Source organism: Falco rusticolus, chromosome 3 (genome assembly GCF_015220075.1).
Source record: "Falco rusticolus isolate bFalRus1 chromosome 3, bFalRus1.pri, whole genome shotgun sequence".
In the NCBI taxonomy this organism is placed as follows: domain Eukaryota; kingdom Metazoa; phylum Chordata; class Aves; order Falconiformes; family Falconidae; genus Falco; species Falco rusticolus.
In genome coordinates this window covers 47,171,872-47,186,526 of record NC_051189.1, presented here as the reverse complement: position 1 = coordinate 47,186,526, position 14,655 = coordinate 47,171,872, and the positions used below count along the sequence as shown (strand labels likewise).

Sequence of the window (14,655 nt, the reverse complement as noted above, 5' to 3'; positions counted from 1 at the left end):
CAAGATTGCAATGCATTTTATATATATTAAAAAAAACACTCAAAATTATTTTAAAAGATTCATTCAATATACCCGTTTAAACAGCATGGTGTTTAATAATGTGTATTGTTAAAGCATTTTTTTCTGTTTTAAAAAAACCACACTGATATGACTTTTTTCACTAGGCTAAGTACCTGTTTGGAAGTCTGAAAAATATGCAAAGCCCAATTAGTATTTTTCAGTTAAGATTTTCAAAACCCGACTCATTTACACTTGGTGAGGGACTAAATCACAGTTTTAAAACAGGCACGTGCAAAGTCATAATGGTGTGAATCACAGAAAGAAAAAACAATATTTTTTTAAGTTTTCTTCAAGCCCCATTTCTGCCTCAGAAGTTCTGTTTCTTTTCATCATTATATTTAAAATATGATAACATCTTTCTTTGTTCTGATTACATTTTGTAAAATATTTAGAAAAGAATTCTCATTCATTATAATTTATGAACAGAAGTCTTAGTTAAAATATTTAAAACTTTTTGCATTTAATATATAACCGAAGGCTAGACTGCAAATGGAAAAATATCTTCACAGTCTGTTATAACATATAATTCTTCACAGAGCTTGAAGAATCCATAAAAGAAATCCTCTGTCATGCTGCCTCAAGGAGTATGTAGTATATAACTCATCAGCCAAAAGTCATGGCAAGCCATCCTTTGTGGTGAAGAAGAATAATAACAATGTAAACCTGTATAAACAGCTGAGCCATTTATCCTGAACCTATTAATTGATACTGGCCATAATTATCAAAATATCAGACTAAAACAGAATTCAGCTGATTCAGAAGAAAAGTGGATTTCATCTGTTATATCCGTGTTCTTTCTTTGGCAAAATATTTTTAGAGATGATAAATCCTAACTCAATTTAAGACCTTTAATTCCTACAAGAATTCAAGACTTTTTACAAAGCCTGATAAAATCAGTGTGATCCTCTCAGCTGGTTTCAGTGACCTCTGGACAAGACTCTGGATCTTCAACATTTTCTTTTTCTGTAATGTAAGCATGGATTGTTGCATTGATTCATAAAGAACATTGCATCTCTAATGCTGTAATGTGCTGTTGTGAGGTAGCTAGCAATCTGCATGAAACTCAGACCGTTAATGTAAATTAATATAACTTCATTCCTTGGTGTTGAAATTAATCTTTTACCTAAAATAAATCAGTTTATAACGTTTGATGTTTACATTGCTAAACAGTTTGATTTGGTAATGTCTTGTGTCACTGATTTTTCATGACAGAAGTTCTTTACTTGATCAGTGTTCATACGGGAACATTGCCCGCATCAGGGACTGATGCAGATATATTTATCACAGTGTTTGGAGAGAAGGGAGATTCCTGCAAAAGGAGACTAAGACAATCAAATTTTGAAAGAGGACAGGTTAGTAGTGAGTTATTTTTCTTACATGTTTGCTTAATGTGTTTTATTTTATTACTTTCTTCCACTACTGTGTTTCTTTATAGTTATAAAATTCAAGCATTGATGTTACACTGTGGTAACCTGTGGAAAAGATGTATTGCTTGCTAAGAATAGACATTTTACCTGAGCTGGGTTTATGGTTTAAGAATAGTTCAAGTACCAATAAATTTTAAACCCACAAACCATCAGTAACTGTTCTTAGAAACTGCAATTGAACCCAACAATATATAACATTCTGTGGCTTAATTTTCAGTTACTTGTGAAGCTGGTATAGAAATATCAGGGCTATTTCCTGTGATTGCTCCTATAAACCTGATTTTTTTAAGATCTGTCCAGATATAGCTAAAAGAGAGATTTTTAAATGTGTTAGCTACTATATGTTAATTAATATATATAAAATTACAAACTGGTAAATCTGCTTGTAAACATACTGTGGCTGCTCAAGATAATTCCTAGGAGAGATTTCCTGGTCAGCCTTTGCTGATTATCATATTAATGTTTATACCTGCACAACATGTTCACACATACCCTGGACTCAGCCCAGCTATGACTGCTAGATAGGATTTAATGAGACCTTTCAATTGACCCATTGATCCAATTAAGCAGGTTCCTTTATACTTACTTCATACCATTTCTTAAGATTTCTCATGGCTGAGATGCCATAACTTTCCTAGGCGGCCTGTTCTACTGCTTTCTCAGATTTACCGTTAAACAATCTTTCCCTTATTTCCTTTATAATGCCAAAATATTTTCTTGAGCTTAGAAACATAGAAACCAGCTACATCATCCTTGTTTTTCATAGTCACTGATAATTTTTCTTCCATGAATTTGTGTAAACTCTTTTTAAACATGTGGTGAGCATCCACAATCTCCTGTGATAGTATGGACTAAATTTGACTTGCAACCTGTGTAAAATGGCCATATACTAGTTTAATCAGTTTTCCCTTCTGTTACTAGAAGACGAAGTGAATGTTTTTTCCTTGTCACCTTCTCTTTGCCATTCTTGCTTTTACAGACCTCTATCTTCTGCACACTTGTTTTGTCCCTGGATTGTTCCTTGTTCCTTGTGTAGAAGAATATCTCTTTAACCATCTCACTTACACTTTCCTGTATCTTTTTCTGGCTCTTCATTAATACATTCAAAACCTCTTTAAAAATTTGCCATCACCACCTCTGCTTCTCTTTTTTCTTATTTGTCAGAGTTCTGTTAGCTTACCTATAAGTACTATCTTCAGACAACTATTGCTCCAAATGGACTGCGTGATATAGTGCATAAAGCACTCACAGGCGGGATGTCTATATTTATTTCTAAGCTAAGTCACTGATTTACCTATGATCTGAATGTAATTTTACCTTCCTTGTGTCCCTCATTTTCCACTGTAAAATGAAGGTAACCAATAGTTTAGACAAGAATGAAAAGAGGCAATCATATATATTTAAATGACATTTATTTCCCTTTTCATTTACTACTGAGGAAAATTAAATACATCTTTTAAAAATATACTTAATCTCTCCTTTTCATAGCAATAACTTAGTGCTAGATTTATAATAGCATTTAATGTCCTGGTATCTAGTGAAATTATTATGCATTGGGAGATATTTAATAATTTGGCCATAGCCTTCTCACCCAAAGTATTTAGGCATGGTTTTCTTTCTTTCCTTTTCTTACAGTCTCTTGCACCCCCCCCCCCCTTTTTTTTTTTTAAGATGTCATTGTTTGCAGAATCCTGCTGCCTTAGTCCAAACTGTGTTATGAAAACATAGGAAGAGGTTTGATGTTGATTGGCTGGATGATATTCAAAATACAGGTTAATTCTTGGCGTTTTTGAGGGCAAATGTTTGTAGGCAATTAGAATAGTTAATAAAAGACATAAAGGTACATAGTCTGTGACATAACCTGAAAAAGAGCTCTAAAAAATAATTTACATGGCACTTTCAAGCTGGATGTTAATACAGAGTCAGTGACACAGCTGTTAGTGTTAAAGAAATCAGAGCCACTATATTGAGCAATAGAGTGCTGAGTGTCTTCCCAAGCAGATCCTTTGTTTTAGGTGAGCTATTTTTGTACTGTGGACAATGAAAGTTTTCTTCTGCTTAGATAATTTGTATACTCATGCTCTTCATTGTACAATAGGTTCTTGGGAAATGGTTGAGCAGGGAGATGGCAAAATGTTCTGATGATACTAAGTTTTTAAGGTAATAAAAATGAAAGTTAGTGGCAGAGATTGCAGAAGGGCCTCATACAGAGTGACTGGGTAATAGAAAGACAGATGAAATTAGTTGTAGCTAAATGAAAAGCAGTGGCTGTGAGGGGGAAACCCCCTTAAATGTGCATGCAAAATGATGGGTTCTGAAATAGGAAAGTAGCCTCAGCATTAAGATAGCTCTGTAATGATGTCAGCCCAGCAAAACAAAAGGATAACAGAACAGATCAAATGTTTTGGAATTATTAGAAAAAGGAAAAAAACCCAGCCACCCCAAAGCAGAAAAAATTGAGAATACTCCCAGGTAAATTCTGTGGTTAAGATGAATAATAGATGCTTTGTTTTGTTCTGATTCACTTGTCTTTAAAAGTGCAAGAAGACAAGTGTTATGAAATATCTTCTATACAAGGAACAACTAAGCAAACAACTACTGTTTGGCCTGGAAAAGGGATGTTGAGAGGGAAGGAGAGGGAGATAAGAAATATAAAATGGCATAGACAAAATAAGTAATTCTGTTTTCTCATGAAATACAAGGGCTCAAGACCATTAAATGAAACCTGCAGGTAGCAGATTCAAAACAAAAGGAGGTAGCTTTTTACACAGTGCATAATTAATACATTTTACTTTCTGCACAAGATGTTATAGACGGCAAAATGCATGTTGCTGCAAAAAGCCATTGCACATTGCCGTGGAAGACAACTTTCCACTGGGAACTGTTAAGTGCAAAGACACAATCTCTGGCTCAGGAAACCTCTGAACCACAAATTGCTAAAGCCCGAGAGACTTTGTATTCAAGAAGCATGTCTATATATTTGCCCTGTTTTTCAGCTCTTCCCTAGAAATCTGTTATTGGTAGCTGTTGGCAACGGTATACCGGACTAGATGGATCTGCAGTCTGACACACTGCTACCAGTATTACATTCTTTTTACATAGAAGTAGATTAATAGAAAAGTTGGAATGAGGTTTTAGTGAGAGTATCTAAGAACAGAAGGTGAAAGGAAGGGGTGTAAAGGGCAAGCTGTCTTGAGAGACTAGATTATGTCAACATTACCCCTGGAAAATATAGAATAGACAGGCAAAGAAAACAAAGAAACGAGATACGAAAAAAAGCATCTCTGATTAGGACCTGATAGAGGACTGGAGTATAAGGAAAAGCTAGGAAGACAGAAAATTGCAAGAAAATGTAAGAACAGAGAGTAGAGTTGATTTAATTACTGCAGAAAGTAAAGTTGGTTCATATTTATTTAAGTAATTGTATGTCTAACTTTTACACCAGATTAATGGGTTAAATAAATGGGGATTGTAATTTTGCCTAGCTAACACTTTATATAAATCAAGACAATTTATATAAAATCCTTTTGACTTTCCTAAATTACACTTCCAGTAGTGTGTTTAAGGCAGTTCTAAATGTCTTTTTACTGAGGGGGAAAAAAAGAAATGTAATGACATCAACCGAAAGAACACGCTTGCTAATGCTGAGGGAGTAGGCAATTTAGTGTATTATTATGAGAATTCATTGATAACAATGGGTGATTATGACCACTGTTGTCTAATGACTGTTAATTATTATCGCAAAGAATGGGACTAATGATAGGTCCCTTTTTCAGATAGAGTTAGCTGTGAAGGAACATGAATATTAGCAATACAGGTTATTTCCTCAAAGTCAAGGGTCATGTAGACTGACAAGAAAATTATATTTGGCTTAGAACTACAAAGAATACAATTAAAAAGCAATGAGTGCTTCCAAAAAGTTATTTACAAGATGTTCCTCACAGCTAGATCTTATTTTGGTTTACATATGCATTACATGAAGGGGTATAACTTGCCATGGTAACTGTTTGGGGATATCGCAGATATAACAAAGTAAGAAAGTCTTAAGGCTGTGCTAGGAATAATAACTGTGATGTTTTCTTTTTCTAAGCAAATTGTAGAGAATAGCCTGACACAGACAGGAGAATGGACCAGATGACACAATTCTTTCTAAAAGTCATCTCTTCCTTTGTTGCTTTCTGGTCCTCATGCTTTTTCCTGCCTGATGGCAAATTGGTTGGCAACAAATAAAAATTATAGTGTCTGTTTCTACTATCCATCTGGGGTTTTTTTAATGTCACCCACACACATGCCCATGTATCTACCCACCCACTCATATTATCTCTTGCATGGAATACATTCATTCTCTCATTTGCATAATTTATTCATCCCAACATGCACTAGTGCAGTTGCCATTTAGCATTTGTTTACTGGTAGCCGTAGCAATATTTAAACAGATGTCTATTTACATCTGAAGAACACATCAATTCTTGCCTGTATGTGTGCACAGCCTTACTTATATTTTCTAATGACAGTATCTTCCTTTGTTTGCATAGTCATCAACAGTGTCAGTATTTCTGTTCAGAGTTGAATAATATGACATTTCCCATTTGAAAAATAGGATGTCTTAGAATATAAAAGACTTTGAAATGTTTAAAAATAAAATGCCTTATCTAAACCAAAGTTCAATTTACCAGGCCTATCATGTTATTTCAAGCACTTCTCTTGTTTAAGTTACGAGTAATTGGTTGAACTTCAATTTTCATGAGACTTCTGTAAGTAAATTAATGACCAGAGGTTTCTTTCTACCCAAAATAGTGGGATGCTTTTCATAATAAAGCCTGGAATGCACTGATCATGAAAAAGGAAAAATGTACTTATTCAAGGATCCATATATTTTCTGAAAAGGGTCTCCAAATACAAATGGCAGCCTATAATATCATTCTTTACTATCAGAAAGGAAAAGATACTTTGGCATTGAAAGAAATCTGTCTCTCCAAACATAATCTTAAAGATGGATGATAAAAATATATGGTTTAATCAGTTTGCTATTCATTTTGCCTTTACCTTTTCAGGTTTGTATCTCTGAAATGAGAGCAGTAGACCTCGGACAGTTAAGCAAAGTGCTTGTTGAACACCATGATATAGGTTATGGAGCTGGATGGTACCTGGACCAAATTGTCATCCATGAGTCAGGCAAGACTGATGGCCAATATGCATTTCTTTGCCAACAATGGTTAGACAGTGGAGTTGGTGATGCACGGATGGAACGAATGTTGAAACTTCTTGGAAAAGTCAGGAATGGGATGTTGACAGGAAAGATTTATGGTAAGGTCCAAAATTATCAAAGTTCCTTCCAACTTTTGTTTTAATTGTAATTCATACTATTTTTTGGGTTATTCTTAAGACTGAAACCAAAATACAGAAATAATATAGCTTAAATGTGAGTTGCATCTCTCACAAATACTGTCTGTCCAAACACTTTCCAGACCTGGTAAATACAGTTATAATGTTCAGGGAAGAAAGACTAGAGCAGAAGGGAGATGTTAAAGGATGAAGGCAATGAAGGAATTATGTTGTTAGCTGAGGCTAGAAAAAAAGCTGAAGCAGAAAGAGGTAGGTTGTTCCATATGGCAGTCAACGCAGAGCAGAAGGCTCCTACAGCAGTGATGAAATCACAAGAAAAGATACAAAAACTCTTTTAGCAGAATGAGATTTTCCCGTATGTTCATATATTTGCAGAAAGCATTTGCTTTTATTTGCAGTTTTCTTTTTTACTTACATCAATGGCATAAGTTCTTGCAAACAGCTAGTTGACCTGAACCCCATATCCTATTCAAATTGTTTAATGAAAAAAAGACCAAAATTCAGAAACAACTTAGACACTGCAAACATGGTAAGTCTTTTATACTTTGCCAGGGTACTGGATTTTTTAGTGCTCTCACATGTCTTTTTTGAAGAGGTGTAAAATGTTGGTTTGGGTCCATTTATGAAATCTGAATCAGAACTGGTAGACCAAACCAAGTAAAGTTAAACTAATCTGAAGGTGTGAATTTGCATTCTATATCAGTAGTTTTATAAACCAATCTTTATTAATTTCTATGCTCATGATTTATTTAATTTTATGCTCAGAGAGTTTTATATTGTATATAGTTGCAGACACAGTAGTGCATATCCTCATATTTAGCTACCTGTACTTACTCCACTAGCAAATATATCATCTAAGGAAACAGAAAAATAATGTTGCTGAGACAACAGAAGGACAGAATACCATGGAAATATAACTATAGGATGAGCACATACAGTAGTGACAATTTCAAAATAAGAAATAGCTATATTGCACCACTACAAGCATTCCAGGTCTCTAAAAGATTCTGTAGGTGCCCTACATAATCCACAGAGCAAGGCAGGCATCTCCCGAGGATAATTCAGAGCAGAAGCCCAGGGCTGGTCAGCCTGACACATCTTTCTTCACTGATAAGAAAAGTGAGACAAATGTTGCATCCTTGTTTATGCACCTTAATTAGCGTCTGAACATAGTTATGTAAAAAAAAATTTCCTTCCGCTGTTTCCCCCACACACATAGTCCTCAAAAATCTGGGTGCGGACTTGCTAATATTTTCCAGTCTGTGATTATTAATACTCAGCTCTGTACCTATTGAAAATAAGTTCTGGGCTGACTGTATAATAACTTTAGAAAGAATATGACAAGAAAGCAGAGAGCCTATAAGGAATGGAGAAATAAAAGACTGATCAGCAAAGAGCACTGTACCTTAGAGGTCAAAAAGTATATGGATACAATGGAACCTACTAAATGTCAAGCTGAGTCAGATTTTATAGAAGAATTAAAACAAATAGTAAAGGTTCTTCAACCATTTACTTATAAAAAGAATCTGCAAAGGTGTAACTATGCAGGAACAATAGAGTTCAGACTGAAGGTGATGTAGGTAAAATCTCTAAACAAATAGAATGCTTTATCTCTGTCTTTAAGGAGCCATAATGTTGGCAAGGGAAGCAAAACCAAAATTACTAATGGGAATGAGGTTATTTGAAATCACCAAATCTGAAGTGCAAATAGAACATAGAGTTTCACGTAGTCAAACAGTGACAACCAAGAGTCATTAGTCCAGAATATTGAAGGAATTGGGAAATGGAGTGGTAGATCTAGTAGCAAGGATTTTAAACAATTTTATGAAGGCCAAAGGTATGACTTGACAATAGGAAAGGTAACGCCTCCATCTAAAAAATAGAATGAATAATGTAGGTGAATATAGACCTAGTAATCGATCACATGCAAACCTTTGCAATGCACTTTGAAGAAAAGGATAGTTAAGATAATAGTGACAAGTACGAAATGAGATGGAATGCATCAAGGCTTTACTAAAGATAGGTTGTAAACCAAAGTAGATAATCTTCAGAAATGTTCTCCAGTAAGAGAAATGTAATGACATCTAATCTGTCTAACTTGCAGTACTGAATTTTATTTGCTTTATGACAAATTATTAGGTAATAATAAGAAATTGGAAAGCAGTAGTAAAAGGAAGAACTGTAAAGAGCTGGAGAAGAGAAAATTAATATACTGATGAAATCTGTTGGTGCTACAAAGCTGAGTACTGTCAGGAGATGAAGAGGTTGTGTGATAAACTTTGAGCAGTGGAGGAAAGCAATGGAACTGAATTCTGTAGCACAAATCTTGAATACAATTAGGCGTAAACACAACTAAATATTTGATCTCTCAGTTCTGGTACAGGTTCCTAATTTCCATTGATTTTTTTGGGAAATTTGGAATAAACTAGTAGTTAAGAATCTGAAAACTGTACTGGATCCATATCCCCATGTCTTGTAATGATTTCCGCTATGAGTTCATCAGTAGTATATGACTAGGAGAAATACCTGGATTTGCTATATGATTGAAGGATAATTTTTGAGACAGTAATGTAACATGGCTGTGACTATAGTAACTGTGACCCCACAATATATGTAGGCATTATCAGTGAAGATCAAAAGAAATTAATGCCACTACAGAGAAACTGATATTTCACCAGGAATGTTGTGTACAATTGTGGTTACCTCTGTCTGGAAAGACTGGTTCAAGGTGGAATAGATGTACAGAAGACAGATGATGGGGAATATGGCAAGCCTTTGTTCTGACAGGGTATTAAAAAAACTCGACATATTCAGACTAGCAAATTAAATGCTCAAAACAGACACAGTTGTGATCTACCAAATTAATGGCGGCTTATGCATCAAGGAGGGAAGAGTTATTTAAGCTAATGGACAAAGCTGTCATAAAAATAAATGGGTTTCAGCAGTCTGATAATGACATTCTGAGAAAAGGCAAAGACTTCTGAGAAAGAAAGAACAAATTTTTAGCATAGCAATCTTTGTGGTGGATTGACCATGGCTGGACACCAGGTCCCCGTCAAAGATGCTCTATCAATCCCCTCCTCAGCTGGACAAGGGAGAGAAAATATAATGAAAGGCTCCTGGGTGGAGATAATGACAAGGAGTGATCACTCAGCAATTACTGCCATGGGCAAAACAGATTTAACTTGGGGAAATTAGTTTAATTTATTACCAATCAAATCAGAATGAGAAATAAAACCAAATCTTAAAACACCTTCCCCTCATCCTTCCCTTTTTTCCAGGCTTAACTTCACTCCCAAATTCTCTCCCTCCTCCCCCCAGCAGCGCAGTGGGATGGGGAATGGGGCTGGGTCAGTCCATCACACACTGTCTCTGCCGCTCCTGCCCCCTCAGCAGGAGGCTCCTCACACCCGGCCCCTGCTCCAGCCTGGGGTCCCTTCCATGGAAGACAGTCCTCCAGGAACTTTGCCAATGTGGGTCCTTCCCACAGGCTACAGTTTGTCCTGCACTGCTCCAGTGTGGGTCCCTTCCACTGTCCTTCAGGAACAGACTGCTCCAGTGTGGGTCCCCCATGGGGTCACAGGTCCTGCAAGAAAACCTGCTCCTGCATGGGCTTCTCTTCACAGAGCCACAGCTCCTGCCAGGAGCCAGTGTGGGATTTCCATGGGTTGCAGCTTCCCTAGGGCATATCTACCTACTCCAGCATGGGGTCCTCTATGGGCTGCAGGTGGATATCTGTTCCACTGTGGCCCTCCATGGGCTGCAGAGGAAAAACCAGCTTCACCACGGGCTGCAGGGGAATCTCTGCTCCGGTGCCTGGAACACCTCCTCCCCCTCCTTCTTCACTGACCTTGGTTCTGCAGAGTTGTGGCTCTCATATAGTCTCAGTCCTCTCTCTTGCTACAACTGCTGGCGCAGTCCGTCGTCCCCCACCCCTTGTTAAATACGCTGTCCCCGAGGTGCTACCACTGTCGCTGATGGGCTTGACCTTGGCCAGCGGCAGGTCTGTCCTGGAGCGAGCTGGTGCTGGCTCTCTCGGACATGGGGGAAGCTTCTAGCAGCTTCTCACAGAAGTCACCCCTGTAGGCCCCACACTACTAAAACCTGGCCATACAAACTAAACACACTCTTTTAGACTTAACTAAGGAGAAGGAAAGAAGCTTAACATAGCTGCTGCTTCTAAATTGGACCTTGAAAAATTTACCAGAGATTATACAATATAGTTAACGATATAGCAGCATATGGTATTGCATGGTCCAACAGAGATGGTCCTTCCATTTAGTCTTCCTAGGCAGCTATACATTGATAGTTTAAAGGCTTAATATTTTGGTGTCTTGGATTATGTCACAGGGGATATGATAAATTTTCATTTGACTCCCCTGTTTTCCTGTTCTCATTCTGGACTTCCATTTTATTATTGGTCTCATTTATATTTAATGTTCATAGACATGAAAATGGTAGCTTCTTATGATTATCCATAAAGTCATAACATCTGAAGTTATTTTAGATGATTTTAGAGATGAGTACTAACTTTTTACCTTCACTGAGTCCTGAATTGATGGCACAGATCCTCACCTGATCTAAAGTAATAAAGCTTTATTTGCATTAGTTTATAGCAGGATATAAAGATTTGCCTGTTGCAGTTAGGCAACTGGACTTTACAGGTCTATGACATAAACTCAGAAAGTCACTGTTTCTGTTATTCAAAGTAAAATACTGTGTTTTACAAAATAGTTATTTGAAATTATTAAATTCATACTTTGCCTGCCTCACTTTGCATAAACAGAGCTAAGTTATCTTAATAAAAATTGCTCATGCTCAATTCTACACCAGTCTAGGTGACCAAAGCCTCTCTGTAGGAGTCATGATTTTTTAAAATAGAAAACATGGTTTTGATAGCCCTGAATTTTCCATATCTTCTATTAAATTGAATTAAATTGTTAAAGATAGCTAAAACAATGGGATTTTTTTGGTAGGTATAAGTTTCTGATCCTGAAAACTGTCTTGCTGATTGGAGATTTGACCAAATATCTGTTCAGTATAGAGTTACAGAAGTTACTTAGGAGCCTACCTGCTATCAGTCTGCGGTCCTTATGAGCCTTCAGGTGACTGCCTATTAATCTAGAATGTTTAAGAGACTAAGTGCTTCAAACAGACCTTTAGTTTGAACATGAGCATTCTTTTTCAATAAAATTTTGCGATTTTTGTTTTAAAGTAAAACTGCTGGGTTTAAGTGTTTTCTGTGTCCCTAAAGTAGGCAAATCTATGTGCTGCTATATAGGACTATTTTTAATCTCTCAGCAAACATCACTTCACAGAAGAAATGGATAAAGTTTTCTACTTTCCTGGCATGATAATTGTGGTTATCTGTGATAAAAATATAACATTTCAAGCTCTGAACCAGTTTCTCATCAGCATCTTGTTATAGAATGTATGGAGCAAATTTTAACATTCTAGTTCAAGGACCTCATAAAAAAATTAAAATGGAAAGATACCCTCCCCTGACCAAAGGCAAGTCAGTACTATCTTGTAGAAAATATGTTGGTTTGAGTGGTGACCACAGGAAACATTTATGAGGGGGAAAAAAATCAATGTATTGGCATGGTTCTTCATAAGACTCTAATATAGAACTGGAAGTCTTATCTGCATGGTACTATTGGACTGGTCCTCCCATAACGGGTCATCTGTCCCTGTGGAAGGCCTGGTGTCCAAATCTGCTCCTCAATAAATCAATGAAAATGAATGAACCTGTTACGTGTCGGTATTTTAGCTCAGTGCAAAGGTGGGAATGGCTTGCTAGTCACTTGTTAACTCAGCCTGTTACAAATGGCTGTATTATTTTGGATATTCAGAAAAACCATTTATTTTTTGCTCCTGTTTTGTTTCAACAGGGACTTGGGATGTCCTTGTCACAACTACTGATATTTCTTCTAGTTGCATGAATCCTAAAATGTCTCTAACTATATGTGGTGAAAAAGGTATCTGTACTTCAGTCATATTTCCCAAAGGATCCCTTAAAAATAAGCAGATTTATGAAACTTCAGTTGAACTAAGTAAGAAATTCAGTACTATATTCAAAGTTCGCTTAGAAATCGAAGAAGCTGCAGAAGGAGAGACTTGGCATTGCCATGAGGTAAAACATAAGATCTAAATCAATTACTTATTGTGTCTTTATTGTAAAATTATCCTTTTTTTTCATGTTCTATGGTTATGGCTTCCAGTTTTCAGTTCTGTCTGAAATTACATAATTTTTAATTTACAAAATTGCGTGCATCAGGTAACATAGAGTAATAACTTCAGAGACTGCTCAGAACACTTACTAGGATTGCTATGGATAGTAAAAATCTTGTAAACTTAGGTGGATTTCTGGAGGGCATATATCCAGATATGCCATCTTCTTCAGGATATCCAGTGGTGTATTTTCAGAACTGTACCCACTGGCATACATTGCAGTATTTACATAACTCCAAATTGGCTGTTACATGTTGTAGACCCAGTGATCCAAGGCAAATAATTAAGCCAGACTCTAGGAATGCCTTCTGATGAAAATATCTGCCTTTTAAGTTGGCATGTGAAAAAAAGAAGTGAATAGCAAAAGTGACAATTTTTCTTCTGATGTCCAAGATGCTGAAGCTAAAATCTGACATTGCACTGAAATTGCTGTGGCACTTCACTATACAAAAAAACATCTTTATCCTCTTATGCTGGCCAAATAAAAAGAAGTCTAAGGGAAAGAATCATCTTCTTTCAAGTTGGAGACATACTTTTGTTCATTAATGTTTGCATTTTGTTCTTATTAAAAACTGGAGGAAAAAAATTTCCTGTCCAATACATGATATTAGCGAGCAAACCCCCTGACATTTAAATGGTAGGCAGGTTGCTAAAATCCTCTTTGTAGCCAGATGAAATAGTCATCTAAGAAATCTATTGATAAAATTAAGGCTGCTTCTTGGATATTGCAGGAGACGGTGGATCACAGTAAAAATTTCAGAATGGGAACCTGGCAGTTAAAAACAGTGACACCTGTCAGTGTGTTTTACTTCAGTGGCTTAGAACAACGACTCAAAGCTGAGTTAGAAAAAAATCAACATCATGTATATGAATAAGGAAAAGATGCACTTTTATATTAGGTAGGATTAGAAAGTCAATTAAAATATTAATTTCCCTGTTTTGGGGTCTATGTAAATTATTGGGGTTTTAGGAAGATATTTCCTCTGTTACTCCATGGCTTCCATAGCAGGACTGACTGAATCTTTGTATGAAATAACTAGGTTGGTATAAGAGGTTGTGTATAATATCTGTTATTAAAGATAGGTTAGCATCTATTTACACTGCTGATTAGAACAAGGATGGTCATTTCTATGCTATTTTATTTTGATTTTACAAGATTGTACCTCACAGAGAGTCTAAGATTTCCCCCTTCTATCACAAGTAAATGCAGGTGTGGTTGGTTGAATTCCGTATTTAGATTCAGAATTCATTTTTATAACCATAACTGCAAAATAATTCACTTGATGCTTTTGAGGAAATTGAAATCATTATAAAATAATGCCCAGAAAAAAATCAATTATGATATGCTTTATTTCTGAAGCATGTAATAACTGACATTCTTATTTTTGCTTCTTTCACTTCTTGAAGTAAAACACAGTAAATTAAATCTGATTTTCAAGAAACTGTTCAGGAATATAGATGTTAGTATGAAAGGGATATTGTGTTAACATTATACTTTGCACTGCTTTTAAAAAAATCTTTTCAATGTGTCTGTCATAATGAAAAATTATAGGAATCTTTTGAAGACAGAATAATGCTACCATCTCCCAGT

At 36.0% G+C, this 14,655-nt stretch overlaps 1 protein-coding gene across 1 annotated transcript in view; it reads left to right on the top strand.

The window, feature by feature from the left end:
* The window catches only part of RP1 (RP1 axonemal microtubule associated), a 186,624-nt gene that overhangs the window by 137,209 nt on the left and 34,760 nt on the right, over positions 1-14,655 (top strand). Inside the window, 3 exon segments of the mRNA XM_037381809.1 lie at positions 1,273-1,412; positions 6,542-6,794; positions 12,725-12,966. Of these exon segments, the coding sequence (XP_037237706.1) occupies positions 1,273-1,412; positions 6,542-6,794; positions 12,725-12,966 (635 nt within the window).